The sequence below is a fragment of the Labrus bergylta genome, chromosome 1 (genome assembly GCF_963930695.1).
Source record: "Labrus bergylta chromosome 1, fLabBer1.1, whole genome shotgun sequence".
NCBI classification, from domain to species: Eukaryota; Metazoa; Chordata; class Actinopteri; order Labriformes; family Labridae; genus Labrus; species Labrus bergylta.
The window spans coordinates 4,825,064-4,846,340 of NC_089195.1; the positions used below are offsets into that span (position 1 = coordinate 4,825,064).

Consider the following 21,277-nt stretch of genomic DNA (forward strand, 5'->3'; position numbering starts at 1 on the left):
CTTTTTTTTTCTTCTGTGCCGCAATCCATTTTTCAACACAACGTATCACTTGCATCCCATTCACACTGCAGCAACTGCTCCTCTTTTCTAATTAGCGGACATGCAGGGCTACATTCTTACAAGAAATAGCTCCCGTAGAGGAATGGAAAGTTCTTTTAACATATCCCAGGTTGTCACTCTGGGCTCCTCCTGAGTTCAGCCTCTGGGTATGTAATGATCAAATGTGGAAAGTCAGTTGTTGTAGAACAGAGAAACTGGACTGCTCCAAAGAGATACAAAATACAAACAAAGATATATTATTGTCGCTTAACCTTGCTTTTGTATTATCAGTCTCATCTCATAAGATTGTGGTATGCCATTTTGGTTGTGCTGGGATGTCTGTCAAGTCTGTGTGTCAATGAAATGCCACCACATCCATTTTCCCCCCTGTCTCTGTGTCGTAAAGTATGATGGGCTAAAGTGAGGGAGTCTACGCAGCCTTTGTTTTTATTGCACCCTTGCCTGCACTGTGATAAGCTCTAACCCCCAGTGCAGGCTTCACAGCCAGCCAGATAGTGTTTGCTCCGCTTGACTTCCTCGGGAGCTGGCCTGAGACACAGCTGCACCATGGGAAAGGAAAATAATGGGCAAATAGGAAGACCTGTGTCCTGCATACCTAGATGCCTAGAATATCCAAATGCAAATGGAAACTATAATTAATAACTTTGCATGTATTCTCCCATTAACCAAAGACTTGAGGGGCTGTATCCCCCCCCTTTGTTTGATTAAGACAATGCACATTTCCTTCTGAATCTGCAAATAGTTTTTGAGTTAGTTAAGCCTAATTAGTTGTTAGAATGAGGCCAATGTTTTACCTTACACTGTGAAACTGGCTCCATGCATGGAGCACTGTGGGTATACTCCAAGGAGGTAGAAAGAAATGCCAAAAAAAACAACTTGCAAATATAGATGTAAATCTGAAGGACTGCCACATCTTTTATTTGTATTTTTAGATGAAACATCCTTCAGCCTACTGCTATCATTCAACATGGCAGCAGAAGCATAGCACAACAGCTCAGTATCAAGCTGTGCATATATGCAGCCAGCTCATGGCAGTGCAGCAAAAAAGTAGTGGAAGTTTAAAAAAAAAAAAAACTTTCCAATTCCTTTTGACATTAGGTGCATTTCATTTTCATATCATCCATGCCAGAATTACCCTTGCTTTTGACAAATTATAAATCTGGTCTGAAGAAGATAGCAGCAGGATTCTTATGACTTCTAGAAACTGTGGAGCCAGAATGGCTGGAGCTCTCCGAGCATTTGCCGCTGCTTTACAGAAAAGTGGTTGTTATGGTAACGTTTCTATCTCCAGTCTTTGAAGCTGAGGTAGGATATAGTGTGCTCATGTAAAATGGGAGCACAGAAACTTTTTTTTATTGGCGGGGAAATGCATGGCCTAATACGACAGGTTTTATCTCAGTATGCTCTGGAGGTTATTCCTCACACAAGTCTACAAGTCCAGAGGAGGTGATAAAACTCACAATCTCACTGCTGCCATGCAGTACTCTTGATTGCTTTATCAATTGACCTTCCTCTCACCTCGTAGCACCATATTGATCCTCCAGCTCGCTTTTGAATGCAATGTCTCCTGCTCAAGCACAAACTTGTGTTGTTCAATGATAAAGTAATCCAATAAAGGGAGTAGGCCCTGAAATGATCCCCATCACTTGTAAAGTTAAACTTAAGTTACTTCAAAGAATAAAAGAGGCAGAATATGACCTCTAAGTTACAGTAAATACATTCATTTTACAATTCAATCACTCTAAGGTACTCCTCCTGCAAAGAAATTGTTATTACTTTGGTGTTTGGGCTCCACCAGCAGACTGATGAATGAGCATTGTGTGACTAAATTAATATTAGAACTCTGCAATAGTAAGATGCTTTAAGATGTATTTGTGCTTACTGATACCCATGTTTTTCAAGGCCACATAGACAATGTACAACATGATACAAAGATTCATCCTAAACTTTACCCTGAACAAAACAAACGAAAATGCTGGAAACTGCTCTAATTAAAAAAGTTGTTGTTTGAGACCACAGTTACTAATACTGACCTTCCTTCACTATCCCTGGAAGTTCCATTTTCAGTGTTTAGAAGCTTCACACACACAAGCATGATTTTAAAAAAAAGAGAAGCGTGATAGAAAAACTACAGAATAAAGAAGAAAAATAAAGGATGCAGGCTGCATCTGTTTTCCACTTGGGTAAGCATGACAAGCAATTTTGTAGGATTATCATCTGTAAAGGTTTTTGTGTGAATATGTTAGCAAAAAAGGCTACCTTATAGCCCTCTTTAATGTTAGAAAGTTAGAAAAAAAACTCCGCTCCTGTGGCTGTGAACAACACAAAACCTTTATTGCCCCAAGAGGAATTTGCCTTGCACAAATAACATGAAAACATTACAAAAGTGACACAAGACGCAGACAACCACACAGGACAGCACATTAAAACAAAATCATAAAAAACAATAATAACTATAATACAACATGCTTTTGTGTGATTTGAAGTAGCAAGCTCAATAAAGTGCCAAGCTCATACTATTTAATTAGACCTTGTTCAGCAGCTGGATGGATGTGATGCCTCTTTTAGTCTTCATCCTGGGCATTCTGTACCCGCTCCCTGAAGTCAAGAGTTCATACTCAGACTGAAGGGGGTGCAGAGAGTCTACTGTAATCTTGTTAGCTAAATTTTGTGTGTTAGGATTGGTCAGGTATGTAATACTACACATTAGTGTAGTGCAAGTTATCTTGCTGTTTCACAACCTTGATGTTTGCTCTTATTTTGTACAGACAATGCTGCCACCAAAAACTGAATAAACACACTTTCAATTAAAGTTTTGTAAAACAATTTAAACATAGTACTATCAACACTAAACCATAGATAAAGATAGAGATAAATGTCCTCTAAAATCAATAACCATTTCTTTAGTTCTATTTGTTTAAAAACAGTGAGTTATCAGAGCACCAGTTGTAAAAGTGGTCTATCCCAGCTCTATAATTGGTCTCATTTAAGTTTAAAAAACCTATCAGGGCATCATAATCTGCAAATGTTATTCATACAATAATTATCCTGATGACTAATGCAGTCATTAGTATACAAAGTAAACAACAAAGGTGAGAGGATGTATCCTTGCAGTACTCCAGCTTTAGTGCTGATTACTGATAACTGTCGCCCATCGATGTTGCATCTCAGAAAGGAAGTTGTGTATCGACCTAATGAGGGTGTGGTTGACTTTATTCGCCTGCAAAATAAAAATAAAAATTCCAAGCAGGAAGGAATATAACTTAGTTTAAGACAGGATGAATATAAAACAAAACCACAAGAAACACTGTACGGAAATGTTAAAAATGGAATTTGATTGAAATTGTGATTTATTGAGATTATATTAAAATGTGTTAGTTAATCAAGATTTAAAGGGAAAACAATCGTTTGACAGCCCTAAATTATAGGCCTAATATTTGGACTATACAGTCCAATATTGGAAAAATATCATCATTAGACTGAATGCAGTTACTTTCTGGATCATAGGCTGACTCTTATGTCAACTGTTGTGCCTTATTTATTTGAATCTTGTCTTAATTCCTACATATTTTGTATAAATCAATCTGAGTGGCTACACTGTTAAAAGAAAAGATAGCCAGAGGAAAAATAACCAGAGATAGTCTGAGGAAAAATGACAGCATGCAGGGGAGGAGCAGAGGTTGGGTCACATTGGGAAGGAAATATATGAAAAAGATTAAGGAAAATAGATAGGAGGGAAGCAAGGAGATAAACCATGAGAGAGCAGTACAAAGGGATGAAAGAAAAAAAAGACCAGATACACAGAGATAAAGTGGCCCAAGCTGGAAGGAAGACTTACAGCTGGTAAGGTAATGGTGGGGTGAGATGTGGCCGGAGAGAAAAGAGGGAGTGGGGAATAGACAGTCAAATGACGGATGCAATAAATGAAAGAATCTTCTCTATAGGGAGGCATACAGAAAGATGGAGACAGAGAGCGTGAGAGTGAAGCAGCACAGTGACAGAGAGAGAAAGAGATGGAGGAACGCTGCGAGGAAGCCGAGTGAGTGATGTCCAGAAGGAGCACAGTACCGCAGTCTTCTCCCTGGTGTGGTCTTGATGGGAATACAACATGCCAACTGATATAACAAACCCTGGTGGACTGCATTTACTCACGCAAACACCACTCATTTCACATCTCAACTCACTTCCCTTAGTCTGCTGATGGCCTACATTGAATCATGAAAGAGGCGTTCAGCAGACTTTGTCATTGCAAGGCAGCCTACAGAACAGCACTTCACCAAGTACCATCCTTTTCTTCCAAAGTATTCTCATTGTTTAAGGCAGAAGTGGAGGTTTGACAGTTTTTGTACAAGGCTAGTGTCCTCTTGAATATGTTTTACACTTAAGCTCCATTCAGAGGCAAAAATATTGAAAGTATATTCATTTTCTTAAACTGAAAGATGGGATGACAAAAAAATCATGAAGGATAAATATGCCAGAACAGAACAGACCTAAACACAATATTACAGACACATGATTGTCAGTGATAATTTAAGACTCACACGATCGTAGGACTTCATGTCCACGAAACACATGGGACTGGATTAACAAACTCCAACGCTCCCCTAGAAGCCCCAGTGAAGAGTTAGTCCACTGTTATATGAAATTGATAATGGTAATCATTTCTGTATGTGACACCTCATATGATCCGTTGTATAAAAAAAATATTGACTAGTGCAGCTTCATTCTCAGAGACTAATGTCAATGTGTAATTATGCTGCTCTATAAGAGTGTTTCATTATCTGGTTGACTGATGCTTTGATGAAAATGATGAGCAGATAAGACACTTAGTGACAGCGCTCTTTGTTGTTCCATGAAAACATCGGCAACAGATGATGGTTGTTTTCCTTATATCAGACGGCCTTTATTGTTGTCACCCTCTTTAATTCGACTTTGTATTTGTCTCCTCCTTACAATTACTGCAACAACAAAAAAAAAACATCTATTTATCCACTTACAATTAAATAAATAGCTTTTTTCCCCATAGTCATGCCAGATTGTGTGAAAGGATTCTGCATTTATTTTCTTTTTTTTTGCCTTGCCTTACTGTTAACTGGTTGCTCTGTTGCCACCATTTGACAATGTGTCTCATAAACAGCTCTCACCAATTGACAGAGTAATTGCTCAGCTGTTGACATGCTACTGAGAGGCTTAATCACTTCTAGATAATGATCAGTTCCAGCTGCCATTTTGGTGTTGACTAGCCCGACGTTTGTTTGCACACTACTAAAAGCTTGTTGTCAGTAGTGTGCGAGACTGTCAATAATAGTACCATGACATTTTTGCAATCAAAGGCAGAGACAACGCTTTTGTTCGGAAAGGAGTGTTCAAAGCAGATGTCTTCAGAAGCGGTTTGAGGTGAAATACAAATTGTCTCCATATGCCTTAGATGTGGATTCAAGTTTTCTATCTTCTGTTTTTTCTTTCTTCGATCAGTGACTTTGAGGCCAATAGCATGAGTCATGAAGTTTGTTTACAAAACTTTTTCACAGAAAATCCCCCTTTGTCATGTACATAAAAATTTCTTTGTGCGAGGGAAACAAAGCAAGAGCAAAGTAATAAAACGTGGCTATCATTGTGTGAGGGGTTGCAGGGTAACTTTGAGAATACAATAGGGTCATGTTCATTAGACTTCAATCAGTAGAAAGCAAACAGATCCTGTATTCACTTTCTGAAAGTGGAGAAGTCGCTATGCTAACATTAATAACTGTCAATCATCCATGCTGGTTAGCTGAGGCTTGGTTTTCAAATAACCTTTCAAATGAAGTCTTATCATGTTGAAGGAGACTATGATTTTATAATGTATGTCTTTAGTTTAAACTTTAACTGCACACAATGTCATTTATATACTGGCATTTTGCACATTTCACCATTTGTTACCATATAGGATAATTTTACAACAACAGACAATATGATTGCAACATGATAGCCGCACAAGGCTATCATGCCACCATTCTCCAAGCTCCCCATCATGTGTGCTTTGTGTGTCTACTATCCGCCGAAACACGTGAAGATAAACAAACACTCATACCACTCTTATGCAACAGAGTTAGATTTATAAATACTTATTCTTGTACATGAATATGAGCCCAGATAGTAATTACAAATTGTCTAGTGTCCATCACGCACATACTAGAGAACACAGCCATGGTTTCCAGCAGCAGAAAATAAGTAAATAGGTGTATTCAACCGAGCACTGTTTCTTGAAACAAATTAATTTGTCAAAGTACCCACAGTACTCCTCCTTCTGTTGAGAATTTAATCAGGAAAAAAGTAAAATAAAGTAAAAACAAATAAAAGCATATATAAAAATGTCTATACATTGGTGTTTAAAATGATGATGTGGGTAATGCTAGAGAACCAATGATTGAATATAGCTTAGTATGGACGTCCAGACGTCACTCTTGGGGTAGATTGGTTAGAAATGTTCCTAGAAAAGCACATAAAGCACAGAAAGGTCAGACCAAAGTGTCCAACTGTATCTAAACATGTTTCAAATGGTTGAAATGAAAACATAGAGTAACATATTTGCTGAATATTAAACTACACCTGAATGTCTTTTTGTCCTCATTCAAAATACAACAACATTGAGTTAGATTTAAATTTTTCAAGTTAATACATTCAGCATGATTAACAAAATCCATCCACTTCTATTTGTGGAAAGGTAAAGGGAATTAAATGTCCTTGCTAGGCCGCCCTTGGTCAAAGAGTCTTCACGTCTATATCACAAATAAACTAATTCTGTAAAAAGTACAAACTGATCATTTTTCTCGGAAAAGTAATTAGCACTTTCATTAGCAAGCCATGAAAGGAACACAGAATAGAAAATTAAATTTGGAACTACGACATGGCATTAGAGGACAGTGGGGGCATTTATTTATGCTTATAATATGTTTTCAGGTTAATTGCTTTGGCAAAAAAGGGCTTGGGTGCAATGTGACTGACATTTTAATGTGATAATTGCAAGTCAACGAGGGATTCAGATACACACCTGCAGTTTTGTCCTTCAATTAAAACCACTATCTACTGAACCAAAAACAGGAACGTTTTAGAGCCAGCATTAAATAAACAGGAAGAGTATCCAACTGGTGGCTTTTGAAATTCGGTGAAAGTCATTTTCACTTAGTTCTTTCATGGTTGGATTACAATATATGTTTGAGACACATTGTAAGATCCTCTCAAGAAGCACGTGAAGTGACCATATACAGTAGTAGGTTTTGTACATTTTTGCTGTGCTGCATGGTGTTCTGGCTGTTCAAAGGGAATATAAGACAGCTGAAATCCCATAGAAGCACACACAATGACTGAAAACACATTCCTACAGTGGGCTGGCAAGCACATAGTATGCTCTTGAAGAAAATATGCATCTTTAGACAAACACAAGCTCATTATCAGACCATGCAGTATTTAATGTTGTGCAGCTGAATAGCAAGAATCAATTTTTTATCATATCCAACATTGCCCCCTCTCTGGCGTGCAGGCTTGCTCGGCCTGAACCATATGTTCACAGTCTAAGCATGAGGATCCCTCGGGCATGTGGCACATCTTCCCCACGAGTACTATCCAAGGGTCCCTCGTGAGCGGCTGGCTCGCTCAAAGGGCTTTTGGGGACATTGAGGCTCAGCCAGGGGTGGAAAGGTCTCTGAAGTCTGCGGGGCCTCAAAGCTTCATGGGGGCATGAGCACTCGGCGAGGTCGAGGATGCCAGGTCACGGGTTCTTTTTCCAAACTGTACAGAGATTCACTTTCCCCTCCTGTAGCCCCTCAAGTTGCTGATCGCTGTCAGAGGAGACATGGCCACACCCCCCTTTCCATTCCCTTCAAGCCATGTGACTCAAGTCAGACTTGTCAGGATGCTTTAAACGAGCTTGTTTCAGGGAAGGAAACACTAACGAGTGATGCTAATGAGGACAAGCAGCGGTCATTTTGTAAGGGAAGGAAAAGAGGAACTCAAAACAACATGTAGACCCGATGGATGAAAATAGCATCCATTATGTAAAAGGATGTTTCCCCCCACTGAGGTCAGGTCAAGTGTGATAAATGCTAAATAATTGTGTGTGCACACTTCTCTGTGTTTTCACATGTGGGTGCCTGATTTTTTCACGCTCCGCTGGTTTCATTTTGTAACCAGAGGGAATTATCAGACGTAAATACTACCATATGGTTAAGTGTATTAAGGAGTGTTTTTTTTCTCCCCTAGTTAACAGTTTCACCTCTCATCTTTTTCACGACTATAACCCTATTCCCCCCCACCCCTCCTTTCTCTGAGTTACAGTGATCCTCCACTTTGGTAGGGAGAATCCCTGCTGACCACTGATTCTGTCACGGCTGACTTGGACCCGCTTGTGTCTTGTCTTGTGATTTGCTCGGAGAACTTGACAGTGCTTATCAAAGTGCCTCCCGCCTGCTGATTATCTCTCCAAAAGAGCAGAGACCAAAGCTGTGAACACTGAGACTGTAGGAGCAGGCTTTTCCACAGAGGAAAAGACGACAGCACACACAAAAAAACTTTGTTGAAAGATAGGCTTTGCTGGTTACAGAGTGTTTATTATTTAAAACATACCTCCCATCCTGCTCAGCAATTACTAACAGAACCTTTTAACAACTAACCAACAGGTATTAAGGAGCACTTTTGTGTATTTTGTCATGGGCCTTCAGAGTGATGCATTTAATTTTAGAGATAAGGAGAAAGCACACACTTGACAAGACAGACAGAGGGACCCAAACGATGTGATTTGTATAATACATTGCTGATACTTAGCAAGAGTAGTGTGTGTGTGTGTGTGTGTGTGTGTGTGTGTGTGTTTTCTTTTCAAGAGATATTGAGAAATAAAGTTGTTTTAAGTTTATTTAATTTTAAATTGAACAAGGGATCTCAGCAAGGAAAGTGGACTTACTTAGAGTTAGTTTGAATTACTTCACAGCACTGATAACATTATAGTATAACAACCTACATGTCTAGACATTTTAATGACATGATCCTTAAACTTGTGTAATATGTCAAGTGTGGGCTTAATGTGTTTTTGTCGTAGCTATAGGAGCATTTCAGGAGAGAGAAAGTTGCAAAATAGGTCAACTGGTATCAAGAGCTCCTGGCTCAGCTACACTTTTGCATGTATAGTCCAGTACAGCTGTACTGAAACATCTGTCGATCTCATATTCCACCATACCATCCCTTGTGGACAAGAAGCTTTGATTCTTGACGTGGTATTAGACTTGGATCATGAGGAACGATTCAACTTCTAGGTGATATTCTTGGTGTTTGCCTCCAGTCTAAGGGGAAATCATTGCTCATTTGGATGTTTTCATTCAAAGATTTTAACGGTTGAATCTCTTGTCTGTTCACAGGTGATCCTGATTCTAACCAAACTGTATGACTTCCATATTGGCAGCGTCACTGAGAGCACTCTTTGGAGGTGAGTACGCAGGAGTTTTTCATTTGCAACATATTTACCTATAGGTGTCTCTGAATCCTGTAGGGCTGCAGGAAGAGACAAAGGGTGGAAGTAGCCTGGAATGATGATCCTGGAATTAACCTGATGCTTCAGCTAATTGATCAGTAAGGTTGTGTGTTTTATTTCCAGTGTGAGCCTTAATAAACACAAAAAGGCCTGCTGCATTTCTAATGCTAATGCATTAACTTCTTCTGTTGAGTCCAGTCTCTTTCTACCTCCTGTCTGCAGTCACTCTGTATCCCTTCCTCACAGCTCCTCTGCTGCTGTGAACACTTTGTTCTGGTGTCACGCACGGTCAGGCCGGGCACTCAGGTTTGCTGTTTGTCATATACTCTTGTTTCTGGCACATTGTCTCGTGTGCTCTCCTTCCTCACCAGTTCTGGGAATAGAATAAACACAGATACATATGCACACTCACTCCTGAAACAACAGGATTGCTTGTAAAGAGTAAAACTACAATAGCAGTGGGATGGGTAACACATCCCCGATGAGTTGAAACTGCATGTAACCCCATTTTTCAAATCTAAGTGGATCGTGTTGCCGCTAAGAAAAAACTGCGAGCTAAAGTTGTCATTTCAGCTTTGAAAAAAATGACTGTTGTTATTTCAAAATGACTAGCCTGTCTTTGTCTGCTTGGGCTTGGAACCAAGGACCAAAAGCTCAAAATTACTGAATCTTTTCACACTAGATCCCTGACTTAGATTGCACACTGCATTATGTGGCATGTAGGACCATGAGTTGTGCATTATGTTTCAATAATATTGAATTGATTCACTGCCATGACATCTCTGGTTAAAGTATGTCAATCCTCACTCCCTATAACAACTCATAGCATGTGATAGGAAAACTTCAACCTGCTGCAAATCACACTACTTTGTAGGAATATATACTAAAACACATCTAGCACTGAGGTGTAGAAACGCTCACCTCGGGAGGAGCCTGATCCCCGCTGTAATAGCGGTCCTGAACAAAAGGCCACGCTGAACAGGCCAGAATGGGAACTCTTGACTGTTGTCTAACTCTGTTTGTTTGTGTTATACTCTGTTTTTCTTTGTATGAATGTTCTTTGGTGGGACTTGTATGTTGGACAGTAACGGTGCTGTGAAAAATAATTTTCCCTCGGGGACAATAAAGTCTAAAATCTAAAAGTCTAACGGTAAAAAAAACAAATAAAGAACCCTTCAGTGCTACCAAGATGAGCAATCCACACACTGAAGAAGACATTAAATTACTAAGGGATGAAATGACTATTTGTAAAATACTTTGAGATAAAGCCTTCTCAAATGTGAACTTCACATAAATAAATACCAGTTATTTATTCTGTTGCTTATTTCATGACATCCTTTCCTTCAAGTAAATACAACATTGCCACAAAATGTTTGTGTTTAACATTAAATAAGGTTGCTGAGGAAACTTGAAATACTAACAGAATTTATCGTTTTTTTGAAGGAGAGTAGAAAGAGAGTCACTTTTAATTATCCAAATCCCATGTGCTGTCTATACCTCCCTCTACAATGATGCACTACGGTATACTCAAAAAATATGGTTTTTAATCTCAGCAGCTCTATTGCCTATGAGAAATACTTTTTAAGATTCTTGTGCTGACAGTCTTTTAAAGCCCAAAACATTTGCACTTATGAAGTCTGGCTACTCAGTTTGAAGTACTAGTTTGAGAAGCGGTGCCTAAGTAACTGCTCCCTACTTCTGGCATTTAGACAGCTTCTATGTAATTTGGACCCTGAGGCAAAACAATAGCATGTTTTGGTTTTTATATATATGCAAGAAAAATATCTATTGAAAGACAGAACACAGTTGATTTAACTGCAGACACTATGGGTATTCTGATTCCTGTATAACCAGCCTTACTGGCATTTTTCCGCCATCCTTGTGGACACTTTGTGTATCGCTTGTGTTTTCTTAAGTTTCATTTTCACCCTCAGTTTAGTTTCATTTACACACAGAGCAGACTACACTGTGCATACAGCTCAGTTATCTCCTTAAGTTTAAACCTTGGAGTTGATATGTCCGTAAGTAACATGTCATATATTGTTTGAATGCATTTTTATGAAGAGATATTTCTGTTTATGAAGATAACATTAAGCCTCCAGTTGTGAGTACACACGGAGATCTGTTTGCTAACCGCTGAATAGCTAACATTGAAGCATTGTGTCATGTATGTGTAGGCCTACTACAGAGTACTAACACTTTCCGGAGTTGTTAAGCTGCTGAATAAATGTGTGACTGTTATACAGCAATGTTACATGTGAATACATGGGGTTACAATTCATAAGGATTTAAAAAGTAGATGAATTCATATTTTTATCTCAAGCTATTAATGTACTTCATACATTTAACTATTTACAGTTTCATTTCATGTGTGTATGCTTTACATGTGCAGTATATTGACACAATATTTGTACTGTATTTTCAGTTTTACAGAAACAACCATCACTAAAGCCACTTTGTTCAAGAAAATGGTTTTATTGGAGTTTTTGTTCTCTATCTGTCTAGCCTTGCTCAGAGACGCAGTCGTGAGGACAGAATAATGGGTCATAAAAGAGTCCAGAAAAACCTCTTTAAATAATTCAGTGATTGCTTCGTGATAAGCCTCGACTTGCTGCATTTATATAATGTGTGTACCGTCTGTCCTCTCAAATTTGAGCCACCTTTTCTCTCAGGTTTATCCTGTTATACAACCAAGAAAACTTCAGTGAAAAAAGGTCTCCTACAGTATGTCCTGACACACTTTGATGATCCCTACAGTTACATAAAGTCCCCTAGACGTATCCCTGTTGAAACCACCACAGATGGCAGAGAGAGGACATCATGTAGCCTAAAGGAGAGGTGAAAACCGTCATAATGCAAAGTGAATGGAGCTGAAATAAACTTGCTCAAGCACAAACTTGGGTTACTCTCAGCACACGATGCATTTATCAAAAGCAAAGTTTTAGTTCTCAAAATGCATTGCCTTACTTCACACTCAGTGATCGACGCATCTGAGATGATGCCTTCTCGCTTTATATTTTAATGGTGCCTCCAAAGGCTCTGCTCTTTAAGGGAGCCCAATCAATGTAGCTATGAAGGAATGGAGATTGTGTTTGAACAAGCAAACATGAACTTTGGATCTTTGTTTAATAAGTAATAATCAAAATAAGAACTAGGGTATAGAGTGGAGAGAGCTGAGGCTGCAAACAGCGTTGAAAGTTAAATGGATGCTGAGACCATCCAAATGGCATCCCATTCAGTCTGACGGAAGCTATTACAAAACTCCAGTGGACTTCTGTTGGCTTTATGTACAAGGGAAGTCAGACATTTTGCCCTTTCAAATGTTATTTAGTCAAATAGATAAAATCACTGGCTCACATACATGCAGCCAACATACAGCTGTTTACATGGACTTGTTGGGAAATAGCACCATGGGAATACATTGCTTGGTTTATAGCAAAAAAAAAGTATCCCGGTCCACATCTTTCCCCAATACAGGCCACGTGAAGCTTGTGCTGCTCAAAAAAGACTTGATTTAACTCAGAGCTGACCTGGCCTCAACTTCTTCCAATACTCCAAAAAGTAAAAAAATATCTGTTCACCTATACCCTATGTACAATTTGCATTTTCTATCATCTAGAAATTTACAGTAAGATAGACTTCCTTGATTGCAGGGAATAACAATAGAAGAAGATTCACATTGCCTTTGACCTGAAGTCTAGCTTGTGGTACAATGGTAACTTCTCTTCAATTAAACTGGCCAAAATTAGCCTATTGCTACCGCCTAATACATGGGCATGTTTTTTTACAAATTAAGTCCCCAACATCAAAATGCGCATGTCCGTTTATCTGAGGGAATTGAATATTGCAAGATGTCAGAGATAGAAGGCGTATGTTAATGGACTGTACTGTTTGAGTTGGCGTTGACTGTGTTAAAGTTATAAATGAGTACATTTATGGAAAATGTCCACAGCAGTTCAGGTTAGGGCAATGCCAGCATCTAATAACACTGGAAGAATTTTGAAACATCCACAAAGATAAAACCCAATGAGCACCTGCAAAAGCTCTTTACAGATTTGAACAAAGGCACATCAGTGGTATGTCTGAGAGTCACTCTATGCTACATTGCTAATTTGGCTCACAAGCGATGATTTGACCCACACAAACCCTGAAACTGTCATCTGAGTTAAGTGCGCCTGACAGTTTAACTCTGCAGGGAAGATGTAATCAGGTGAAGTAACTTATCCATGATGTGAGGACAGGGACATCACTCTGCTTGAAGATCAGCATTATTGGCAGCACTCCCAGCCCTGTCACTCACCCACAAACCTACAGTGAGGGGAACAGCTGTCCATCTAAGCTTGACTTTCCAATGTGTCACTGTCTGAAGAGATGCAAGATTGTTTTTGTTTTTAAAAACAGACATAAATAATCTACTTGTAGTCTACTTGTAAATAATAACTCGGATTGAATTTGAGATAGGAAAGCTAGAAGTTGAGGAATATGATGGAAGAAAATATGAAAAAAATAGAAAGATAAAGGGCAAGCTCTTTACTGAAACAGCAATTTTCTTGAATCAGCTCATATGTGGCTGGGTTAGGAAACCTGGCTGACTCACGTCAGCTCCAGTCTGTGCTTCGTCTTCTGTTGTCAGCTAATTGAGATCACAGCTTTGATAGGGATTGAAGATGAGCAGTTGGAGTGAATGTTTATCGCTTTGTGGGAAGACGTCTTGAATGGAAAGTCTAACGCTGCCTTTTTGCAAAAGGTCAAGGCAGTGGCAACAACTTCAAAGTATCGCCCAGTCAGTCTGTCAATTTTAATGAACATCCTGACCTTAAACAATGAAAGCTAGTCAGTCTGTCTGTGCATAATTTTCAAAGAAAGCCCCAGTATGTGCGTGGTCGTGGAGAATGAAACATAGGCGAGCTGCTCATTGTTGACAATAAATCAACTCAGCAAAACAGGTCTTCAAAGTTGTTCAACCTCTCTCATCTGGTCTCTGGAGCATTGCCTCTCTGTGGAAGAAAACTGATCAGTTATGACAAGCCCTGTACTCATTTGCAGGTTTTCTAACATGGGGAGATTAATGCCAACAACAAAGTCAGGCTGTATTTCCCTTTTCTCATGATATAAATTTGACATATCCTATAGGCCTACTTGTACTTTTTCCAAACAAGCCGATGCAGTAGTTGTTATATCAGTGCTGTATACAAAGTTTATTAAAGTCGTATACTCACAGTATATCACTGAATCGTTGAACTGGAACGCTCGTGATTAGCTGCAGTCTTTCTGTCCCACTGAAGTACACAAAAGAAAATCCTTAATTATTTGATGTGATCCGCTTCGAGTTAGATACTGCTGCAATTAACTGAAGGCTTAATCCTTAAAAGGATAGGTACAGGACCAAACTGAAGGGAGTACACCTGGTGTGAATGACAGGCACTAACTTCACTAACTTCAGCACTCCTTTCACTGCATGGGGACAGACAGGGCAACAGCTGTGATGAACAAGAACTTTTATAGACTGTCAAAATTAGAATTGGTGTCTGCTTCTAGTCGTTTCAATACTGTTTTCAGGTCTTCACAAACTGATTGTGATTAATTTAAGTAGACTTAAACTTGTAATAACTTAACGGAGACTGCTGTACAAATTTTGTAACCAGGATAGCTGTCCTGTGCTGGCCATTGGAGATAATGCAGGTTTTAGGCACTTAATGTCTCAGCCTCAGCAGTGTGCTGTACATTGCTTTATCTGTCGCTGACGTAACTGGCAAAAGTTACAGTCATTGAAAATAACCCAATCAAAGGGATTCATCGTCCACCCAACTCTCTGGTTTGCTTTTTTAGATCATATTGAGGAATCTGTTCATTTTCTTGAATCGCACAGTGTGTAAAGTTCGCCACCAGGGGGCTCTCAATCAATCTACCAATAACAAAAGAGGACGTCGACGCTGTCGGGGAATCATGGGAGTGATTCTCTATGCTGCCCCCCACCCCACCCTGATGAAAATGTACTCCGAGTTGGCCGTATAAGTCAAGACAGTGGGCGAAACAGCCTTGAGGAAGAGAATTTGTTTACAGACGTTGTATCCAAGTATATTTACATTTTTATCTCAGCAGCATCAAGTGTTTCCTTGGCAACGATAAACATGTTGTGCATGTCATGGCGGCTCTTTCATGGCGGCCGACATAATTATAAAATAACGGATTCCTCTGGCTTTAATAACTGTTAGAAATATTTGAGGTAATGTAAGTACTCAACAAAAAAATTATAACAAAGATTTAGTGCATTTTAAAATAATTTAGATATTTTAGTGTATGAATTCTACATATTACACCTTTAACCAGCTTACTGTTCAAAGGAGTTTGAACTAAACTTTAGTTTTTTTACAGTTTGTTAAATGGGTTTGAGACTTAAAACTCATTAGGTGACTTAGTGTTTCTGAAATTTGGCAACACATCATGTCGGAGAAGCCGTGCCTTTCAGGCTTTGACTCATAAATAATAATACTAAACCTGGCTGACAATTATCCCTTGATGTGAGTGTTTGGTTTTAACAGCTGAAGTCTCATCTGCACCTGCAGTGCATGAAGTGAGAACACCTCTCACTCTCAACGATTACTATGCTCTCTCTCTCTCTGTGGTCTGAAACTGGTGAATCAATATCTGTGAGAATGAGCATCACTCTCCTATTGAACTGCTAAATGATGACACCGCCATACCACCGACAAACATGCACTAACTGTCAGACTTTTCATTGTACCCCTCGGGGAACATCGCTGTAGTCTTAGTCAGTTTGTCTTATCACATTACGGCATGTAAAGTTTCACACCAAATGTTCAGGCGGTTGGCTCTAATTATTTTGATTTAATTGCTCTTATTCTCGCCTTCAGCAAATTAACGCTGATCTGATCATTTTTTGAAAAAGAGCATTCTTTTCACTTTATTTCTGTCCTCTATTAAGCTGCTGATTAGAGCTGTAATGATGTTTTGTTTGAGGAAATGTTCATTATGATGATAACTACACTTAAAATAGTCCTGCTGAATATGGCAAGGATTATGAAGTATTTGGCAACAGTTTGATTACTGGCGGGGAGATAATTACAGCAGTGCATCTGCTTCAGGTCTGAAAAAAATAATTATCTAAAAGTTACAGGGGGGGCTACGACGATTTGAATGTCAGTTTTGCTAGTCATGGGGAGCAGTGCTTAAGAGACTAGGGCAACGGTTGAATAATATCTTTTTTGCCTCTGGTTAAGCCTTTTCAAGTAAAGAGTATGACGACTAAAGATATCATCATGCATTCTTTTCATCTCTTTGACCAAGAACCAGGCAGGGAGGAGCTAGCAAAAATATGCTGTTGGTTACATAATGGATGAGTGGTTTTTTTTGTAGAGTGACCCATATATGGTTTTTAACTCACAATATCTTAACCTCTGCTCTCTTATTTACAAAAATGTGTATTAGATACCAGTCTGTTATGCAACGTAATGCCAGTAATAGTATACTGTCTGCAAAACAAGCCTCACCCAAGGACGTTATACCTGTAGGCACAACCAGGTCCTCCGGCAACTGGCTCTAAGCCTAGAAGGGAGGAGGGCTACCACCAATGCACTCTCTCCCCCAACCTCTGGCTTCAATTTTACTACTACCTTCGTACCAGCAGGACAACTCCAAAGGAATCCAACAGTGAGAAGGGAGGCATGCCAATTGGATGCAGCCAGGGATTGGAAAATGCAAGTTGATCTTGACCAGAAGCTTGTATTTCCACCAGAAATTGTCGCAACCAATCTCAGGCCAGGTTTGACTATGTGGTCAGCCTCACAAAAGTCCCTATATATTGTGGAACTAACTGTGCCATGGGAGGCTGCAGTTGAGGAAGCATATGAACGCAAGAGGCTGAAATATTCAGATCTGGCAGACGAGGCGAGGTACAACGGGGCTGGAGAACGCAAGTACTCCCTGTGGAGATTGGCGGCAGAGGCTTTGTTGCAACATCTTCCACCAGGCTACTGAAAGGGATGGAAGTCCGTGGACAGGCCCCTCCGACGAGCCATCAGGTTGCTGTCAGAGGCTGCAGAACGAAGCAGCAATTGGATCTGGCTGAAAAGAAAGGATCCCAACTGGGCTGCAAGATGACCATAAGCATACAGGAGGGGTAAAAGCAGAGGGGGGTGCACCTGGGACACCAGGTTTTGCCGTTGAGCCCTCCGTAGATGTTGTGGGCCTATCAATGAAACATCAAGGAAGGAGGGTGCCCACCTGATGACCCCAATGAAGCGATTACCCCTACCCTATTCAAGACTCAATAAAGTGCAGATTACTGTCGGCACTTTAGGGATTGTAACAACGAGGGATTGTAACATCAAGTCCTATGAGCTCAACTGTCTTACACTCCTTCAACATTGTCTGACTCGTCATGCACACATTTTAAAGAAAGTATCAGAATTGATGCAGCACCACCAGCCAAAATATTTTTCATCATTCCAAGCATTCATCTACCTTTACAAGAATTGCCCTCGACATTTCTGATAACACAGATTGCCATCAATTGAGTTCAATTTTAGTCAGATATTGACTATGACTATGACTATTGACATATGACCTGTTATGTCTGCAGCAGCTATTATGTGATTGAATGATGAATGTGAAAAAGTGTGCTAGTAGAGTCTGGTAGAATTTTTCTTTTTTTGGGGGGGGGGCATTGCATTTAAAGAGACACAGACCCAAAATGAAGCGTTCTGAGAGAGCTGGTTTATACAGGGTCACAAACCTCCTCTGGTGCTTGATTCATGTTATATTTTGACCAAAGCACAGCCCAGATGTTTCATTTAGACCACAGGAGACTGTTAGAAAAGGTGGAAAAGGGGTATAATAGGTCCTCTTTAAGTCAAGTAACACATTTTTATATAATTTTCATATGCAAGAAGCTGCAGGTCCCCATGCTTTTCCACCATGAAAAGATAAGAAAAAGGGAGGGAAAAGCAAACAAACAAACAAACATCAGTGGCCCCACTTTCTTTTTAAAGAGGACCATCATGTTGGAGGGGATTCCCTCACCCAAAACAGGAGTCCATTAGAGAGACTGAGGGAGTATGAGAGAGAGAGTGGAGATAGTTCTGCGTTATCACTCCCCGGCTGCAGACTCCATTTCTCCTCGCTGAGCCAGGATGGGGTCACCTGGGGGTGAGGAGTGACATCCTCTCAAATTGCATCATTTTGCTGAGCATGCTCACAGGGTATGTGATATTTCACAGGTCAGTGCCTATAATAAGGGCCTGGCTCTCTCCGTGAGACCCACCTGATGTCTCTGACCTTTTGCAATTGGACTCCGCATTTCCCCTCTAAGACCTCGCCAGCCCGGGCTCATCCGAACTTTTCATGAGCACTTCAATAAAAAGCACTCTGGAAATGGCAAGGCTGATGCGTCTATAGTTGGATCACTTAAAATCATAAAAATAGTGAATGGTACTGCGGATAATTACAGGTCCACTTGCATTAGGCATCTGCAAAAAGCTGAACCAAGCAGTATTTCAATGGCTCACTCCCCAGATCCCGTCAGCCCTATGAATGAATATTTTAGCTTCTGTGACCACCTGTTTTGGGTTTCAAAGTTAAGTTAATGGTTTCAAGTCTGTCTTATTACTCTCATTGACGTTGCTACCATATATGGCAACTGTACTCAGTGAAAAATCACTCTCTTCACTCTGGCTGCCCAGCAACAAACAGAAGTCAGACAGTGTTAATGATTTGCTGCAGTAGAAAGTATATAACAGCTAAAGGGACCGATATAACCCTATGGAGTTTTTGTAGACATACTGGAGCTAAAAGGAGAGTTATTATAGTCATTTGCAGCAGTAGAGAAAGTCTTTAGACAAAGTAAAAGTAGAACATAACATTGACAAACAATTATGTCACCAGTAGCTTTAAAATTGCATTTTAAGGGAATAATAGTCTTAAAGCTGATTGGAGTCTTGTTTTTATAATTTAACGTGAAGAATATGTATCAATCAAAAATATAAATACAGTAAAACTTAAATTGATCGCCCGGGGCTTTTATTTACTTCATTGTATGAAATGAACCTGCCTTTATTTAAGACAGGTGTCAATACGATTCATTTCAAACAAACATGAAGACTATCAAGTTCTGAATTTACACCAGAAAAAAAATGTTACCGTGCACAAAGTTAAGATATCAATTAACACATTAAGTTACAAATGAAGACTTTTAAAGACAGTATGCAAACCTGCCGCACAGCTGGTACACATACTACGCATACTAGCATCATTATGTCATCTTGGACACATGTTGTAGTCCATCTTTATTTTTTGTGTCTTGCTGCTTTTTTGTCCTTCATTTTTAATCCGCTAACTTATTAACACTAAATGCAGAGGAGCCTCTGATTGAGACCTGCCTTAATTCGTCAAAGCATTTAGCAACACCAGGCTAGTAATGGAGACTGGGCCTTAAATTGTGATGGTCTTTTATTTGAAGTTTTACGGTATAGCCAGAAATAATGATTAGAAACTTCTATGCCTAGCATTAGCCGTGTCGTGTAAGAATTGTGTGCTGCATGTGATTGCTAACAATTGCAGGTGTTGACGTTCAACAAGTGTCTATTTTCTTTTGTTAGATTGGTCGGGGCTGTTGGCATTTTCTTTTTCTTTTTTTTTTGCATTTAGCATTCTTTATATCCCCAAAATATAGCTTAGGTGTTTCATAAGATGTATGAATATCATGTCAGTGTAGAAGCAGGCTGATCCAATAAGGACCAACAACAAAATAAGAACCAGTTCTTCAATGCTTATATGTTTTGCATATTAACATATAATGCTTGTACCAGTCAGTGGTTTTCATTTATGCATACAATACAAGCCGAAAGATAACCAAGAGAAACCTGCCACACATTTGCTCTATACAGGATTATTAGTTGAGCTGTTTGGAATGGAAGTGAACATAAATGATAAAGATTCAGAGAGCGGACTCGATCTCATCTGCATAAAAGGTATGAGTTTCCTTCTGTTGGTATTTGGCTCTATAAATGACAATGACTTGACTTGAAAAAGCCAACACATCAACAAGCATGCTTGTGTGCACACTGACAAACCTCATCGTTATATAGATTCTGCTTTAAAACAAATTTCATGGGAATTCCAGCGACCTTTTTGTTTCCCCATTAGTGCTTTACCTCAGAGTTAACCCATAAATCAACCTCGCTGTCATTTAAAAGGTCATTTATATTGATCCTTCCTCCCAAATATTTAAAATCTGACATTTTTAATTACACACTCCTGGGCTCTTTCCTTTTTTTTTTTTTTTTCTCAAGCTTGTACTCATTAGCCTGCTGCCATAACAGCATTAAGTAAATTTCATCAAGAGGTTTAAAACTTGAGGCGATACCATGGCCAATCAAGGGCATCTCTCTTTGAAGTGCGTCTGGTTTGTGATTGTTACTCGAGCATTTATTTTTTATTTTTTTAATATTTTGATCCTGAAGGGATAAATCTGTTTGTGGTGGATTCCCGAGCATTCAGGAAAAGTTAATGCCCTAAATATATGATGAGTGTTCCCGTGTTTGACGACAGCAGCGAGTAGCCTGCGAGCTTTGACTCCACGGCTTATCTGAAATGACATAAATATTCACATTACGGACAACATTGTGACACAAATTGCCCGCAGCATGGAGCTGGACCGTGGTGGCTGGTGATGTGGCTTGTGCCCATGGGTGCTGTGGC

The 21,277-nt window shown here is 39.5% G+C and overlaps 1 protein-coding gene across 1 annotated transcript in view; it reads left to right on the plus strand.

Moving 5' to 3' along the window:
• The window catches only part of sorcs3a (sortilin related VPS10 domain containing receptor 3a), a 223,425-nt gene that overhangs the window by 77,331 nt on the left and 124,817 nt on the right, over nt 1-21,277 (plus strand). Inside the window, exon 2 of the mRNA XM_020639103.3 lies at nt 9,447-9,514. Coding sequence (XP_020494759.2) covers nt 9,447-9,514 — 68 coding nt within the window. The remainder of the gene's footprint in view (nt 1-9,446; nt 9,515-21,277) is intronic.